General features: G+C 32.5%; 1 protein-coding gene across 4 annotated transcripts in view; it reads left to right on the top strand.

Annotated features, from left to right (window-relative positions):
* Positions 1-19852, top strand: part of WDR7 (WD repeat domain 7) — a 278744-nt gene that overhangs the window by 109947 nt on the left and 148945 nt on the right. For all 4 annotated transcript variants that reach the window (XM_039840991.1, XM_039840990.1, XM_039840984.1 and 1 more), the window contains one exon: positions 14558-14674. In XM_039840991.1, the coding sequence (XP_039696925.1) occupies positions 14558-14674 (117 nt within the window). The remainder of the gene's footprint in view (positions 1-14557; positions 14675-19852) is intronic.

The following is a 19852-nucleotide window of genomic DNA, read 5'->3' as shown; positions in this document are numbered from 1 at the left end:
TGTGTGTGCGCGCGTGTGTTTTAATTATAGAAATAAGGAAGAAATGAAACTAACTGCAATCCTAAGGATTGAAGACTTCCTTTTGCTTGAATCTTAATAATTGTATCTTATATGCAGAATAAAAAAAATTCTCCCTTTAATAGTTTATTAGAAATAAATGGAAAATTTAAGGATTCATTTTCTGACTGGTGATTAATTAGTCCCACATAGTTTGAAAAATATAATTGTCGTAAGACAGATATAAATAGTATACATAGGAAAAGGAGAAGAAGCTATTAATTCTTTTTTGAAGACTAAATTTTATTAACATATTCCAATCTCAAATTTCTTGACCATTTGGTGATCATTCTCAGAGTAGTATATCTCTTCATTATAGATTTTCTCCATTCCCAAAGAAACAATCTCATTTTGTAGATTCATCCGAATAAGCTTTTATCAATCTGTCTAAAAATATACCAGCTGGAATGTAAAGCAATGTTGTTATTTGACCAAATTGCATTGTGCAAATACTCAGAGCATGACATTGTTGTAGGTGTTGGATATTTTGTGTTAATTTAATTCAGTGGTCTCCATCTCCATGTGGATGTTTATAGCCACTTCAAACTTATCATCTTTATCTATAAATTTTTTTATTACTTTTTGATACTGCCATCACTTTGATTATATATATGTCCAATGGAAATATACACAAATTTTAGAAATGTTTCTATAGTCTATTATATGTAATGATTGAAGATTTATTAAGGATCAAAGATGATACTATTTCCTTGGTTAAAAGTATTGTATTTTTAAAGAATGTAATGATTTTATTTTAGTGTTACAGTAGGAAATTTAATCTTAATTAGATAATAGTCACTATCTGGAGAAAAGATCTTAATCAACCTTGGGACAGCACATTTCTATCAATAATATTGGTTATAGGTGGGAGAAGGGTGAATAGATACTGATATGATCCTTTTGTATAAAACATATCCTACTTCACCTGACTTGAAGATTTTGACTTGGAGCTTTGAGAATCATTAGAACAGTGCTTCTTAGCATAGTGATTCTGCACACTCCCCACCCCCACACTTGGTAGCACTCAGAGACATCTTTGTTTGTCACAGCTGGGGGAGGGTATAATCCTGCCAGCTAGAGGCTGGAGGCCAATGATGCTGCTAGATATGACTGCCCTGATCCCCCAAAATTGTTCAATATAAAGCCTTAGTAGTGATGAGGTTAAGAAACCCTGGGCTAGAGCAATTAAAAATGAGAAATTTCTTGCCTTGTCTTCAGTTACACTTGTAAGGGATAGTGTGCATATGCTTATGTGATTGAGGATGATACAGCAGATATAGATAGTATTTTCCAGTGGTATTTATATAAAATTAAATTACCTAGTTTATTTGCATTTAGTGTTTCCTGTTTCTTTTAATAATATTCATTATATAACTTGTATGATAAGAATTTTGAATTGTAATAAGAATATGTAAAATAGATATACATGGCCATATGCTAAAACTTCATTTATGAACGCTCTGCATATTTGCTTTCATAAATAATAAAAGATTAAAAATAACTTTTAGTAAATGTCCTCATCAATCTATATTATCATATATAGAAAGATCTTCAATCTTTCCTCTCTCCTTTCCCTCTCTATTCAGCAGCTATTTATTAAGTGCTAAACACAGCTCTAGACGCCAGGGGATATAATGATTCATAAGATAGTCATGGTCCCTGTCTTCATGGAGCTTATTTTCTGTTAGGAAGACAGGTAATAAAACAGTGTGATAAGAGCTATATTATAGAGACCATACAGACTTATGGGAGTGTCAGCAGAGACAAGGGCAATGACATGTAAACATGGAAAATAACCATTACATTTGGAAATTCCAGGGGCTTAATGTAAAATAAATATATTCAGAGGGCAATACTAATAAAACTTTTTTAAGTTTGAAACAGTTTTAACTACATAAATCTATTTTAATTTTATCTAAGTTTAGAATTTCTATTTTTGCAATATAAGTTAATAGGAAGGATAAGTGTAACAGGATGACAATATTTTAATTAAATATTGAGATCGCATATTTTTATTCTTTATGTCTTCTGCTTTTTTATTCGTCAGGATTGTGACATTTAATACTCATTACAAATACGCAATTAAAAAATTATTGTAGTACTGCTGGAAATATTTTAGGTGCTGTGGAGGTCATAAAAGAGCTGGAAACATTAAGATAAAATATAGTTGTGCATATATATCATGTAACATTTAATGAAGCACTTATAACATGTAAAGCACTTCTTAGAAGAGTGCCTGGTACATACCAAGCATTATATATTTTTATATATTGGCCTCTATTATTTTCATCATCATTATCATAAGTAAAAAGTATTTGAAAAGAATGTGTAAGACAGCCTGATAAAATATGGACGTATACCTATTTATGCTAAAAGAATTAAACACATTTTTAAGGTGTGCTATGAAACATTCCAAAGGAACTGTTGAGTGGAGTGGTTGCAATATCAGATATCATGGATTCTCGTGACATCAAGTGAATGGGAGTCTTTCATTTAACCTCTTTAAAGCATAGTTCTTTATTGTTGGCATTCTCTAAGAGTAGTTGATCTACTTTTGTTCATCTTCTCAAGTTTAATGAGTTAAGTGATTCTGTACTTCCTTTCTTGGTACTTTGTCACCTCTCAGCCAGACCTTGCCACCAGACTGGGGGAGAAAATTTGAATTCTAATCTAAGAGTGGCTGCCTAATTTAAAAACATTTTAAGTTTTATTTTTATTTGTGGGATTGGGTTAAAAAATGGAAGTTTATATTCTTTACACACTGTAGTATCTCTGCTATCTTAGTATTCATCCAATTCATTTTTCATTCTTTTTACAATTTTGCTTGCAAGTTAATTCTTTAAAAGCTCTGCCAGAGGCATGATTGGTTGCTCCCTTAGTTAATTCAACTTTCCATCCTCCTCTAAATCACCAGTTAGATATAAATAGTCTTTAAAATAAATTGTGAGATTTAATCAGTGTAATGTGGAATAATGATATGCTTCTATAGATGCATTATGCTCATTACAGTATATGAATGGTTTTATATCTTCAGCAGTTTGATGCCATTTTGTCATGTTTCCAGGCTGAAGTAAATATATTTCATGTACCTGATTACTTAGTTTTCTTTGAGTTTTACCATGTTATTTCTATCTTTATAGTCCATGTATGAACATTTATTTATATTTGAGACATAATTTATAGTTCCTTATAAGTAAAAAGTATTTTTTACTTTTTACTTATAAGCTATACAATAATGAAGCTATACAATCTTCATAAAAATAGATAGATAGATGTAAGTACTTCATTGAGATATTCTTGGGGCTAAGGTCCAAGACCCTATTTTTGGTCCCAAATGACCCAGCACCAAGCACTTAGCAGGTACCTAACTGAGATGTAGACCTTTTATAATGCCGAGTTGTTGCTCAGATCATTTCAGCATTGGCCATAGGGAGCTCTTTAAAATTGGCCCCAGTGTTATTTTGCTATGATTCCATCTTTTTTTTAAGCACTTTCCCATCATCTTGTATTTTCCCTGCCCCAGTCCTAGAATCAGCCACTTTTCCAAGGTGTCCTGGTTCCCTCCAGTGGAGGTATTAGAAACTAAGATCTGGACTCCAGGTGTGCTTATTTTACTGGGATGTCATTGCTTCTTGGCCCTCTCACTGGACAGAATTGTTAAATATATTTATGCATACCCATGTATACCCACATATCTACAATTATTTCTGTAGCTGTCCATCTCTTCATGTATGTTAAAATAGACACGAATTCATGCTATTTCCAATTTTAATCCACCACCACAGGATACAGTCTAGTCTTCCCCTTTTGCTTATTTGTATTTTCTTTCTCTGAGTATGAGAAATCTCTCGTCATCTGTAATAGATTTACTTGTTTTTTCAACTCTAGTAGACACATAAAGTAATTTAGAATTGCTAAATCAGTTTACCAACTGGAATACAGTATTTGTATGCAGTCCTTTTTGTCTTTAGCTTTATAGTAAGCAGTGTTTTGTTGTTTTTCCAGTTCCTTGGGTAAACTCCTTTTTTTATGTGCCCTTCAGTGAAGTTAGGTCATACATTTATAACATTCATTTGTCACGGTCTGCAGTTCATCTTGGATTCCCCAGCATTCTCATTAATTCTTTTTTAAAATTTTCATGCAGTGGAGTTTACTCTTGGGTATGTAGGGTATAAAGGTCTTGGAGTTTTGGCAAATGAATAGAGTCAGGTATCTGCCATCACAGTGCCATACAGGACATTTCCAACACCTTGGAAATATCCTTTTGTAGCCTCTTTGTAATCAATCCCACCTCCACCCCGTCAACCACTGATCTGTTCTCCATCCTTATAATTTTGCGTTTTTCAAAATTTTATATAAATGGGATCATACAGCATGTAGCCTTTTGGGTTTAGTTTCTTTCACTTGGGAAAATATATTTAAGATTCATCCATATCATTGTACGAATCAATAGTTCATTCTTTTTATTGCTAAATAGCATTCCATTATATGGCTGTGCCAAGGTTGGTTTATGCATTCATCTGTTTAAGGACATCTGGATTGTTTTCAGGTTTTCATGGTTATGAATAAGCTACAGTAAATATTCATGTTTAGGATTTTGCATGAATATAAGATTTTAATTCATTTGAGCAAATACCCAGGATTGGAATTTTTAGGTTATACGGTAAGCATGAGTATAATTATTTAAAAAAAAAACAAAACTGCCAGATGGTTTTCCCTTTCTACTAGCAATGAATGTCTGCTTAGGTCTTTTGCCAAGCTTTTTTAATAAAGTCCAGTTTATCAGTTTTTATCTTTCTTGACTCATGCTTTTGGTGTTGTATCTAAAAACTCATTGGTAAAACCCATGGTTATGCAGATTTTCACCTGTGTTTCTTCCGGAAGTGTTGTAGCTTTACGTTTATCTTATGACTTGGCCTTTCCATTCATCTACAAGTAACATTCTTGCTTGTTCATCCTTTTTCACTTATAACATATCTTCCATGTCATTAACATTACTATCTATATTTAACGCATCTTATGAGTTTTGCCTATAGAATCACAAGCTACGTGTTTATTTACTATGTATATTTAACACTTCTTGTGAGTTTCATCAACTCAAATGTTTTTCTGATCTGTAGAAGAACTTAATATTCTCAAATAATGAAGTCAAAGCACATTACAATGTTTAAGTTATTGTGAAGAAATTGTTGGAATATCACAAATGCCTTAGAGTGTGATCTTATAGCATATTGCTGCCAATTAAATGCATCATCTACTAGGATGATAGTAAAACAAGATGGCTGTGTCTTACTTTTCAAGTTAATTATTCACTGCGTGTTAAGAGATTGCAAGGTTGAAAGCTTTCCTACTTCTGTGTGTTTATGTGCATGTGCTGTGTGTGTGAAGGTATTTAAAAATAACATAATTAGCAGTAATAGAAGTCATCATAGGATAGATTGATTCTTTGAAATGTAAATATTTGAGTGTCTTTGCCTTCAAGTGTCTTATCTTTCCAGATAAGATGTCTGGAAATGTCACTCTAAAAGGAGGGAAGCAGTGCTTAATAAAAGATTTTTTAAAAGACAAATAACTAGGTTTGTCAAATAGGATAAAAGTTGAATTTGAATTCAGAGGGACATAAAGTACTTCTGGAGAAAAACTAATAAATAAGCTAAAATTAGTAATATCAGAAGCAATGATAATATTAATGATACTAATAATGTTGTTTATTGAGCACTTACTACATCCCAGGTGCTGTGCTAAATATACCCCTTATATCCATCAGTGAGTTTAAGAGATAATATATCACTGTCTTTTATCTTGTATTCTCTGGATCGTATACAAGGATACAAGGCAGTTTGGCTGGATTGCCAGAAGTTATTGCTTTTCATTGGTTGCCTCTCTGGGACTGTCTGCTAGTATAGATCAAACTCTGCCTTCATAATTGTCTTCAAACAACTGCTTCCGGCTCTGTATAAACTGAATTCCCAGACTATTCCAATGATGAGAAAGGGAAGTTATAGGGTTATTCTTACTTATCCTAAAATCTCATGTTATTAAAGTTCTTGTTTACTGTCATTGCATGGCCACCAACCCTAGCAGTCTTGTGGTTTTATTTACCAGTTGTTGACCTGTTCTATCCATCTGCCATACCGGAGCCTTAAAGAATAATAACATTCTTTCCTGTTTCATATTTTCTGTTAGCACCCTGTTTCTCATTGTCTTTTGGGCACTGACCTTAAATATCCTTTTAGCCTCGATTTCGCCTCTCCTCACACTTCTTATGCTTCTGCTACTCAGTCCTGTAGATACATGAGGGTCCTTTAGCATATGTCCTGTCTTCCTGGAATTTTCTTCATTTGGTGTCATTCTGTGGTAAATTTTTTCATATGTACTTGAAGACCCTACTCAACCATTTTCTTCCCGTGAGGTGGTTTTTGTCATGTGTTCTCTTCTTCACCCCATCTCAAGCAGAATTAAATGACTTTTCTTCAGATGAACAGTATAATTGCACTTATGTACTTATGTCTATATTTTTCACATGGCTCTAAGTTTCTACAGTATCAAGTCTTTGTTTTATCTCCTTCATTTGCATCCCTTTGCCTAGCATAATCATTGAAAAAAAAAGTTGATGCATGAATCTTCACCCTGTCCTTCCCCATGTTCAGACTCACCTTCATCTGTACGTTTTATATGAAAACAACTTTGATTTTCTCCCCATTTGTACTTTCTTTATTTTTGAAAAATCAAGATCACTGGTTCTCAAACTTTTTTTAAAAGTGGAATCCTTTCTTCAAATGAAAACCTCTATACAATGTGTATGTGTATGCACCTGCACGCACGCACGCACGCACGCACACACACACACACACACACACACACACACACACACAGGCAAACCTGGGGAGATTGGAGGTCTCCCTTGTCCTTCTGGCACTTCTAGGGAACCCGTAAGGCTCCAAGTAGTACAGTTTCAAAATCATTGGCCTTTGTACTACCTCTGTTTTTGAGTCCTTCCAAATCATTCTTCACAGAGAGTTCTTTCTAAAACACAAATCAAATGATTTCTCATGCTTACATTTTGTTAATGAGTGCCCATGGCCTCATCTCACATGTGAGCTTCTTGGGAGCTAAAGCTCTCTGTCTTGTTCACCTTTGTGTCTCTAATACCTGACACGGGCTTGGTACACAGTAGCCTGGGTGCTTCATGAGTTTTTAAGGTAATGAAAGAACTTTGCATGGTTACCCGTCTTCATCATTCTAATGGCTTTGCTTTATTCATATGGGCAGCGCCAGCCTCTCTCTTACTTGGATCTCTCCCATCTTTCAGACCCAGCCCAAATCTTAACCTCCTCATTTTGAAGCTATCCTTAGTTTCAGCAGCCTTCATCAGTTTCCCGTTTTTTTATTTTTTCTAAAGTTACTTATTATTATAAAAAACAACATTTACTGTACTGTATTTATTTATGTACTGCATCGCTTTTGTTATTACTTGGTGTTGTAATCACTGCCTGGGTAATCTTGACAAAAAAATGAAACCCCAAAAAGGGTTTCAAAGGTACTTTCTTACCGAGGAGAATATACTTTGCTCAGTTCTGAGACATATAATTCTGCTTATAATTTGGGTTTCTAAATCAGCCAGAGGTTGTAATTTTAAGTCCATGCTTTGGTACAGTTGTGTGTCAAGACAGATTTGCCTTTGTTTCTCAACACACTGTAGGTAGAACAATAAATCTTTGTTTTATTGTGTCTTCTGAAGCCAAAATTGGTGTTGAGTCAGCTCATAGACTACAAATCAAAAAGAAATCTTTGAAAAAGTACATGCAATGAATTAAAAGTGTTAGGTGAGATTTTTACCATGGATCATTTTCCGGTTCTTGTTGGGAAAGAGGAATAATAAAGCTTTATACTTTTACAATTAATATTCCGTTGATATAGTACACTTCCTATCTTCTGTTCCTTGTACATTTTTCAGTAAATACATTTCTTTTGTTGTTTTCAGAATTGTTTATAATTACATTTTATGTGAGAGCAGTTTTCTTAAAAAAGTCAAAATGCTATTTAGGAAAAACGTATTTCATTTCTTTAAAAATAACTATCAAAACACATTTCCAAATGATTATTATTTTCTTATTCAGGCTTGAAGACATTTTGCTTATTTTTAACTGTATTTTTCATTTCTGTAATTGGTTTATGGCCTTTAATACACCAACTGGTTTTTGTTAAATTGAAATGATCTCTATTTGGAATAAGGGATAAATACTCTTAATATTCCTTACAAGAAGACTTTTCTCTGAGACATCTGTACAGTTATATTTTATATTTTTGATCCTATTGCCGAAGGAAAAGTGGCTACTGTGTCTTTAATGGAAAGCAAAAGGTTATCTTTCTCTGGCCTTTGTGTGTATGTGCTGATGTGGATATAGGCAGCCAGACAGGCAATGTGTGCAGAGAGACTAAGGAACCGGCTGTGGATCGATAGAAGTGGTGTGAAGTGAATTAATGCGAGGCAGGCCGTCTGTCTGTCATAGGATTGCGGAGAATGTGGGGCAATGTGGTCAGTCACTGCAGAGATCTGCTTCCAATAACGTAAAGCCTTCTGCCTGAAAACAAACTCTAGATACGCACGTTCTGCCTTCCTTATTGTTAAATTTTTCTTTATTCAAAGTAAATGTTCCTATCAGATTATTGCTTCTAGTTTATTTTAATTGGACGATTGGAAAACCACAGTTGTGAGAAACTGATAAAATAAAACATACCTGCTATTTTAGGTTCGTTTTTAATCTCAGGGAAAATCTATATTACTATGAGAATGAGAAACATAATTTTTGTTAATATTTATAAATATTATGGTATATGTTTTTCTTTCAGCATCTTAACAATATTGTTTACTGCTTCTATCTAATCTTCAATGACATAATAAAATTATAATGAACTCAAATGGTTTTATATTCCAGTTTCGGTTAAAGTGCTAAATTTTAAATGTTACTCTATTAAAATTTAGTATTTAATCTCTGATTATTAAGTTAATCACATGACACTGAAGTCTCTGAGTTCATATTATCCTACTCAGATACTAGCCAGCAGTAGAAAAATGATTATAATGGTAATTTACAAACTTTTGAAAGATAAATTTTAGAATAATGTACCTGATTTTACTGATGGCGAGATGCAAGTGCAGTTTTATTACACTAATTTTGAAAACTGCATTTCTATATTTACATTTAAAAAAAGTTTTTCTAAAGCAATTAAAATTATTGCATGCAAACTGGAAATTTGTTTGTGTGTGTGCGCACACCATGAATAGTGATCTGAGTATTTGGAAATCTAGATGGCATGAAGGTCTCAAAATAGTCTTCCCCGTCCTCCATTTCTTTCTTCTGCCACTAGCCACAGACCCCCCCACCCCATACACTCAGGTTCCTTTCTCTGCCATGTCCAGAGTTAACTCATACCCAATTTCTGCTTCTTTCCATTTTCCCTTTATTTTCTTCCTGATTCACAATATAGAACCCATTTATAGACACACCTATTGTATGGTATAATGTACATTCATTTTTTTTATTTTGTAAAACCTGTATTTGGAAACTAACTGTTTTTTTAAGTATCTCACTTCTTTCCATTAATTTTTCGTGTATTTTTATTGTATCCCTTTACTTTATCTCTTTATCATCTCTTTATTGTACCTTTTTATTGTATATCTTTCCCCAAAGCACACTTATTGTTTTCTAATATATTTAATAACATAATTTGTGTCATGGGATTGAAGGTATTCAGTTCTATTCAAAATGTGTTTATTGAACTTTTATGAGATGTTCATTACTGCCAGATATTATGGCGATACTCAGAAAGTAAATAAGGCTTTGATTTTATAGCACAGTTTGACAAGTAAGTTTCCTTATATCAAATATGTAAGAGAAAAGCAAAGTAACACCATATAAAGAATTGATATTTATAATCTTGACTATCAATGTGCAAGAAACTGAAGGTTCCATGTATTTTCTATGTGGACTCTTCATATTTCTCAGGAATATTGTATTATCTTATTGATAGTGGATAGTGATGAAGTGATTTTTATGTTTCAGATAATTTAGTTTTTTATACTAGGAAGAAAATAAACAATTTTTCTAGTCTTTGTGTTTCATTGAAATAGCATTGTATTCTGGCATAATCCTCAAAATCCTCAATTTTCTTTAGGACAGTGATATGTAGTACCTTTGATTGTATCTTTTTTTTAAGTTGGGTTTATTGAGGCATAATTTATACAGTAAAATTGACTCTTTTTAGTGTACAATTTTATGAGTTTTAAACAAATGCGAATGGTAATATTTCCACTCCCACAATCAAGATACAGCTTACTTTCATGATTCTAAAATATTTGTGATACATTTTACATTTATTCACCAGTTGATGGACATTCAGATTGTTTAAACACTCTGGCTTTTATGAACAATGCTGCTGTGAACACTCATGTACAAGTCTTTGTGTGGACACAGGTTTTTATTCCCTGGGAGTGGGTAGCTGAGTCATGGGATAACTCTGTGGTTAACCTTTAGAGGAACTGCCAGACTGTTTGCTGTTGAGTTTTGAGAGTACCTTATATAGTCTAGGTACTAGTCTCTTGTTGGATATGTAATTTGTGAATCTTCTCCCAGTTTGTAGTTTGTCTTTTTATCCTCTTAATAGGGCCTTTTTTAGAATAAAAGTTTTTAATTTTGATGAAGTCCAGTTTACCAATTTTTTTCCTTTTATGGATTGTGCTTTTGGTATCAAGTCTAGCTTTAGATCTCAAAGATTTTCTTCTTTTATTTCTCTAAAACTTTATATTTCTTTGTTCTACATTTAAGTCCATGATTCATTTTTAGTTAATTTTTATATTAGGAGTGAGCCTTAGGTCAGAGTTTGTATTTTTATCTATGAACATCCAGTGGCAGCAGCCCATTTGTTGAAGAGACTGTGTTTCCTCCATTGTACTGCTTTTACACCTGTCAAATACCAGTTGGGCCTATTTGTGTGCATCTACTAACCAAAAGCCACATGTTTTAATAACTTTATATGATAAGTTTTGAAATGGGGCAGACTCATTTTTCCTACCTTATTTTTTTCTTTAAAATTCTATTAGCTATTCTAATTTCTTTGTCTATACATATAATTGTAGAATAATTTCATCTCTATCTAAAAAATTTGTGCTGGGGTTTTGATAGGAATTACATTAAACCTGTATATCAGTCTGTGGAGTATAGATATCTTTACTATGTTGATTCTTCTAACCCATTAACATGATATGGCTCTCTGTTTCATATATTTAGATCTTCTTTGATTTCTTTCATCCATGTTTTGTAGGTTTCAGCATACAAGTCCTGTATGTTTTTTTTTTTAAGATTTGCATCTAAATATTTCAGTTTTTGAACCATTATTATTAGCATTTTTTTTAAAATTAAGGTGTTCACATGGCTAGCATATAGAAATATGACTGATTTTTTAAAATATTTTTTTCTTGTATTCTGAGGCCTTGCTGTACTCATTAGTTCAATTTTCTTGTTTTTAGATTCCTTTGTATATTCTATGTAGATGATCATTTTATCCTTAAATAGGGTCAGTTTACCTCATCTTTTCCAAACAGTATATGTTTCCTTTTCTTGCTTTATTGCACTGGCTAGAACTTCCAACACTATGTTAAATAAAAGGGGCCAAGAACAAAAAAAAAAAAAAAAAACGAACAAATAAGACAAAAACATACTCATAGATACACAGAACATTTTGGTGGTTGCCAGATGCGAGTTGGGTTGAGGGGATGGGTGAAAATGGGGCAGGAGTGAAGAAGTACAAATTGGTGGTTAAAAAGTAGTCATGAGGATGTAAAGTACAGCATAAGGAATATAGTCAATAATATTATAATAACTATGTATGGTGTCAGATGAGTACTAGATTTATCAGGGCGATCACTTTATAAGTTATGTAAATGTCTAATCACCATGTTGTACACCTAAAACTAATATAATATTATAAATATTATATTAAAACTAATATAATATTAAAAATAAATAAGTGTGGCTAGTGTGGACATCTTTACTTTATTCCTGACCACAAGAGGAAAGTAGTCAGTCTTTCACTATTAAATATAATATTAGCTATAGATTTTTAGTAAATGCTCTTCATTATTAAGTTGAGGAACTCCTTTATTCTTATTTTTCTGAGTTTTTTAATTGTGACGTTGAATTTTATCAAATGCTTCAAATGATCATATGATTTTTTTTTTTTTTAGCTTAAGATTTTGGATTATGTTGATTGATTTTTGAATATATAATCAGACGTGCATTCTTGGAAAAAACCTAACTTATGGTGTATAATTCTTTTTATATGTTACTGAATTTTATTTGCTTATATTATGGTGAGGATTTTTGAGACTATATTTATTAGAGATATTGATTTGTAGTTTTCTTTTAGTCTTTGTATTTTCATTTTTTCTGTCAAGAGAAAAAGGATTTTATACCCGTTACTTTGAAAGCAGCAATCAAAGATTCAATTTCAGAATAGCTACGTGGTCTTTCAACCTTGGCTACTTTGAGGTATACATGTTTGTTCCTTAAGCTCTGTCCCAAAGTACTGAACTCTCTCAATTGAACTGTTACCTCATATAGCCCAAGAACTCCATGGAAGGCTTGACAATATTTATATTGAGTATTATATTATTTCATGATTTGTCATGGTTATGCTGTAGTGTTCTGTCATACCTCCTATCCTGGAACTCTGCCCCTGGAAGGACTTGGTGATCAAAGGATATTGGGGTTTGAAATCAAAAGACCTACATGGCAGTTCTGGTTCTCGAATTTAGTACCTGTGCTATTTTGAGCAATTACTTAACCTCTCTGATTAAAAGAGATCAATTTAAGTGGATTTGTAAACTGGTTGCTACATAAATGCCAGCTTTATTTTCATGGAACCTTTTAATTTTACAGGAAAGAAAAATACTACTGATAAATGTTACTATCCAAACTATTTCTTGATATCTTTTCCCTGTTTCTCTGATCATTTTCAAAATTATCAAGGGTTAAGCAAGGAACAATATTGAGAGACTTCAGAGATTTATATTTTGATTTAATAATGATCTTTGATTTTATATTTAAGCAATAAATATTTAGGAATGTGGCCTTTACTTTCTTATATCCTCTTTGCGATTATTTTACTTAAGCAATTAATACTACATTTCTAGTAATCCCTCTCTATTATTTTAATATTTTATCTTGAAAATCCGACAACAAAATGTTACTGCAAAGGGATGGCATTGTCATTTTGCATTCAGCAGGGGCCATTGATATAGCACTGTTCACTTTTTTGTAGTAGCAATTCTGAACATAGTGGTAGTACAACATGGTATATTCTCTTCCCCAAACTTAAAGTGTTAGGCCGTGGAGCTGTCTCCTGATAGATCGAGTTCTGGATCACTCATGGTGGTTAATGACTAAGATTCTTCCTATCTTGGTGCCTTTCATAAACCAGAGGCAGCAAGGTGGAATTTTACAGAGAAGTGTTTAAATTAATACACGTTGGAAAAAAAGAAATCCTTGCGTATTTGTAGCTTTTGGTTTTTAAATTTTGATGGATACTATACATGCAGTTATTGAAGTACTTATTAAGAAGATTTGATTAGAAGATTCACCTCCTAAAGTAACTTCCAACAGTGAGATTTTTATATGCCATGATCAAGCAGTATCTGTTGATAACCATAAGAAAAATATTGAGTCACCCTACTCTTCATTGCCTATTTAGAAATAATGTGGTAGATATAAATTGACAACAAAATAAATCATCAGGGATGAGAAGACCGTGAGTCAGGAAAAGATATTTGTATGAACTACTAAGTTCTCAGGTGATTTTACAGAATGGAAGCTTTTGGAACCCTGATCTAGTTCACCTGTCTGCTTCAGTTAGGTTCTTTCAGTGTGATAATTATCTGAGGTAATATCTAATTTCTTCATAGATGGACATGTTATACTCTTTCTGCAATGCATGTCAGGTCTCTTACATTGACCCAGGGCACAAATCCCTCTTTTGTCACCATCCTTCTTCCCAGCTCCAAATTATAAGCAAACTAATATCAAAGAGAGTAAATTTTAAATTAGTCCTTCACGTCTAGGTTTTTTTCTTTTTTGAGCATAATTATGTCTAAATCAGCTAAAATAACTGTAGCAAAATTGTTGAAAGGAATCAAGTAAAAACATTTTTACTTCAAGTAAAAATATTATTTAATCATTTTTCTGTTTTCCCCAGATCTTAGTGAAAAAAGTCAATTTTGTTTGCACCCATGTATGTATATGTACATCTAAAGAAACAGAACACACATGAATGTTTGATTCATTACTTTGTGTCTCTTTCTAAATTTGGTGAATATGTTATATTTTTTTAAATGTATGGCATTTGCAGCCAGTAAGCAAAAAAGATTTAAGAGTTTAAGAGTTTAGATCTACCTTTCTTACAGATCTTAAAAATTAAACCTTGCAATGCTCATTTGTTTTAGCTGGGGTCTCAGCAGAAGCCATGCAGACAGTCACCACGGCTCCTGATACTACCTCGGGGCCAGAAGCCAAAGTCCAAGAGGAAGAGCATGATCTCGTAGATGATGACATCACGACCGGTAAGGAGGCATCTTTAACATTACCTGGATGAGCCTTGTCCAATATTGGAAAATGCTTTTAGGTCATTTATAATGGGACTAAATATGTTGATGGAAAGGATGGAAACCTGCATCGATGGAGTGTTTAGTTTTATAGGACTGTTTAGTGTCCTTTTTGATCTTGAACTGTAAAGGAGAGGAAATGTTTATTTGGCTTGCTCATTGTTGCTGTAACAATGAACCTGCCGGCTATGCATTTGATTTTCTGGGGACCCTCTAATTCAGAGGCTAGGATAATTACTAAAGCCTTGGAACTTGTTAAGGAATACACCTATCATGTTATGAAAGGTTTTGCAATTATAGGGTAAGATGTAATAGTGATATATGCAATATAGGCTACGTAAGGAAACTTTCAGATATACTTTGTACCTATATTATAGAAATAAATGCTGCTTTTAAGTTATCTACATTGCTCGAGTATTGAACATTCTTATCTATGTTATTTGTCACATAACTAGACATAAAGTAAAATTTAGGAAAGCTGTACAGCACCTATGTTCAGCCTAGCCTATCTTTTTATAGACTTAAAGCAGTTCCAATTACTGGATCCACAAAAGCATTCGGCTCAATTTCTTCCAGTGCACAGTAGATAGAAACAACCTAGTATAGGTTTTTTTTGGTGTTAAGATGATAAACTTTTGTGGGTTTTTTTGATGAGGTTGGTTAAAATGTAAAATCTGATGATACACATCTATAATTATTATGAAGCAACAAATATTAACTTAATAGTAATCAATAATTTGAAAAGAAGCATGCCCAGAAAATACCAGTAACATTTTCAACAAAAATTAAAGGGAGAAAAAAACAGAAGCATTTTTTTTCTGTTAAAGCTCTGTGTTGCAGGTTCTTTACTATTACCATCTGAATGCCTTTAAAGTGTCTTCACTGGGAAGAAGCCTAATGATCTCCCTTGAAAATTTACAAAGCCTGTATCACAAAACCCATAGCTTGTGCCACTGCTGCCAATAAGTAGTTGACTAAGTTGGGGAGCATCTGGTTTTCAGGAAAAATGAGACGATGGTGATGGCTATTACTTGTTATTTTTAAGTTATTTTTAATGTATCAGTTCATTGATTAAAATCATCCGCCTTAAATATACATTATTTCAGAAACGTTCAACTTTTCTGAACGTCATTTGCACGTCACAATTGTGGAATTTATTTCAGTAGCTACTAAAGTAAATTATTTGCAGATTTTTTAAACTAGTTTTTGTTTTAGTCTATTTTTATCGCTTTATTTTATGGTGTTATAAATGTTTTGTTACATTTTAATTTCTTGTAAATTTTAAAGGCCTCCTGTCTATAAAAAGTAGTGATTAATTTATAGAAAAAAGACTAACTCAACTTGCATTCTGGAATAAAAGAAATTTTCGAGCACTCAAATAAGCATTATTAAATCAGCACATTGAAATTTTGAATTATGCACCACCAAAGTCATAAGACAGCATTGTAGCACATGAGTGTGCTTTTATTTGATTGTTTAAAAAAAAAAATCAAGAAGCTTAAAAATGAAAATCTAGTTTTGGAGAGTCAATTAATGCTGCACAAAGTATATTTTAATCTGTAAGAAGTTCAGTTAAACATATGTGACGAATGGCTTTATCAGTTGATTTATTCATTGCAGGCCATGGATACTAGAGGCAAGAATGGTCAATATCCAAAGAATTTAAATAACTAAAAAAAGGCTTCCTTCACATGTTGTCAAAGCGACTAGCATGCTGCAGTCTGTAGGCCGTTCAGGTTACCTTTAGATTGTGTGACTTGATTAAGATGTGGTATAGATTTTTGGGAGGGTTTAGAAGAAAACCATATTTCTTTTTATTGACTAGAATCCTATATAAATTGCATTATGAAAAATATGGTAGATGCATAGAGAAAAACCTGTTTCAAGCACAATAATCTTATTTGGGGATAGCCAGAATTGTAGAGCACAAATACAAAAGGGAAAACAGGTCACATTAGCCATTCACTTTGAAAAATCTTTTTTTTTTCAACTTATTTGGAAAGAATTGCTCTAATAATATTTCCTCATAAAATAAATAGAAATCATATCATGAAAGCTATTTTCCTTTTTTTGAATAGATTCTTATTTGATGGCTATAGTTAGGCTAATTTGCATAGTTGTATTAATTTTATATTTGTAGTCATCTGGAACTTAATTCTTTAATTAACTCAGTTAAACAACCTACCAAGATAGCAATTAAAATATGAAGTATAACTTAGTGCTTTTGCCATTGGCAGAATATCTTTCTGAAATTTTTCCTTTGGGTGAGAATTGAATGAGGTATGAATGTTGTCTTATGGCACTTGAATCTGTGCCTAGCAGTCTTTGTTAGTGTTTGCCTTATAAAAGAACCATGGATAAAACGGTGTTGGCTATGATCAATTGGAACTAATTAAGTTTATTTGAAATGAAGAGTCTTAACTGGAAGAGAACAGCTAGAAAAACTGAGAAGAAAAAATTGAGTCTTGATTGAGACAATTTAAACCTTCTCACTGTCATTCTAAAAATACACTGCAGCTTCTTTCTATATCTCTTTTTTTTTAAAGCTAATATCTATTGATCGGCTCCACAAAGTAATGCCACAGTGTGCCTTGGTCAACACACACACTCGGTTTTACTTAGCATTCTATCTTAAGGTTTATCAAATTCTTTTCTTTAACCACATGTTTTAAATTACATATCAAAGCTATTTTAGCTATTTTTGCAGATTAATAGTTTTTAATGTAGTAAAAGTATTAAAATATTTATTTTTTATATTGTACAGTATGCAGGGGAATATACTTTCTTTTTAAGGGAACTGCTTCAGGTTTTGCAATCCTCTATATTTAAAATTTATTTTAACAATAGTAATAGTATTTTCTTTAAAGTTAAATAAAAGCATTAAGATTGTTTCTAGATGACTTATAATTTCAAAGTCACAGAATATTGCTATAAACCTGTGTTTGCTTTTATATGTATACTTTTATTTTTAGTATTATAATTTAAATGTTTATATAAACATAATATATAACCAATATTTGTAAATAATGTGTTCTTATTTTCATTATAATATTAATAGGTCATAATTATATTAATAGAATAAATCTCACTAAACCTGACTTACACAGAAAAAATTTTAGATAAGTTATCTATTTTTTTAAGGTAGACCTTTTGGTGACTTTGTTAATTATCTTTATGTAGTTTTCATCATGGTAAAGGATGGCATTCTGAGTGAGGATGGAGCTATATACATCCCTAAAATGTTGTATTTTAAAACCTCCCCCTAGTTGCAGGTTAAAAAGAATTTTGGAAGGCTTTTATTCACAAGCCTGCATGGTTCTGTTTAAGAAAGTCACTATATTCTTCTGAGGGTCATACTGCAGTGTCCTGCCTCTTGTTCAATATTGGAAGGACACAAACTGACCACATAATAGTGACAAAGGGTCAAGAGTCACTGACATTGTCAAAAAGAGAGAGGGCGATAGTAGATCAGCAGCACAGCTGACAGATTCGACTGCCTACAACAAAAGCATCAATGATGTATGAATCGGATGGCTTTGTTTAATTTTTTGGAAAATTTAAATGTAATTTGTTAAAATAAAAAAGATGAGAAGTGTTACAGAAAAAAGGAAAAATAGAGAAGGGTAAGAAAAATTGAAAGTAACATCTTTTGACAACTTACGACGTCCACACACTTTACTCTTGACTCTTACTACATTTCTTTGAAGTGGACACCAGTAGTTTTCCAGCTGCAGATGAGGAAACAAGGTCAGAGAGGTCACTTTTATAAGGTCACATACTTAATAAGCGTTAGATCTGGGAATTGGAGTGAGTTCCGCCTGATTGCAAAGCATACATAAAGCTAGAGATACCAGAGTTGCTGTTCTCCAGGAGATGCCTCTGTGGCTGGGTGGCCCATTGCAGGATAAGCAAGGTGGCCGGTCTGGGAGAGGGAGATGCTCAGAGGAAGGAGAGGAATCTTGAGTTTTTCCAGGAGGTGTGACATTTAAACTCACTGTGGAATGAGAGTGTGGAATCGTGTTGTGTGATGGTGTACATAGTGTACACTCCAATTTAATGTGTTCAGGGTTATGTTTAAAGGCTTGAACTGGAGTGACTTGCCTAAGAAAAAGCACAAAAGAAAAAGAGGCAAAAACAAGGACAAAAGATGGCTAATAAATACCATTTGAATGTTGTTTCTCTTTAAAAAATTTTTAGACTTTTATAAATAGGAAGTCTACTTTATATCAGTGTATTTTGACTGAGAAAGTGTTTGTGTAATTGAATGAATTAAACATTGTGAAGTATCAGAGGTGCCGTAACATGAATTAATCAACTGTCACATTGGCACCAAATCTGTCATAATGATATTTTCCAATAATAGCACTTTTTATTTTTTTTGCATAGATGTGTAGTCTGTTTGCATGTAATACTTCTGCAAGAAATTGGTCGAATAAATAGTGATGGACATTATCTTAGCAAACTCGTCTAAGAGAACACATTTAAAAATCTGGGACTTCAAATAATAACTATCACAATAACTCATTAGCATTTATTGAATATCTAATATATGTCAGGCTGTGCTCTGGGCTCTCTAATCCTCACAACAACTCATTGTGATAAATCTTCATTCTCACTTCCATTTTACGAGAGAGGAAAATGAGGCATAGAATGGCTAAGTAACTTTCCAGATAGGAAATGGCAAGTCAGTATTTGAATCCAAGCCATGTGCCTCTAGATCTTGTGCTTTTACATGGAAGTAATTTGTTCAAAACCGTATGATTTAAAAAGAGTTTTATAAGAAGATAAATATGTTCATTCTGACAAATCATTTTCTCTTTGTGTGATATAGAATCATCTATTTTAATTTTAATGTAGTTTAGTGTGTTATAAAGCATAAGGAAATATTTAAAATGTGAAGACAAGACTTCCTGTTTTCTTTAAAAATAAACATAGATAATATAGGAAGATAATTTTATATATTTTCTAGATAGAATTATTCTATGTTCATGTGAAATTATGCACGTAAATATACCAGCACATATATGATATTAGATTACAAAGGCTTAAGGTTTGATTTTCAGATTTAATATTATATATTCTTTTTGATAGAGTAAATAGAAAAAAGAAACAGAGATACTTAGATAAGAATGTAGG

The sequence above is a fragment of the Pteropus medius genome, unplaced genomic scaffold, assembly GCF_902729225.1.
Source record: "Pteropus medius unplaced genomic scaffold, Ma_sr-lr_union100, whole genome shotgun sequence".
NCBI lineage: Eukaryota > Metazoa > Chordata > Mammalia > Chiroptera > Pteropodidae > Pteropus > Pteropus medius.
Note: the sequence above shows the minus strand (reverse complement) of the source record. Positions and strands in the feature narration are given on the sequence as shown.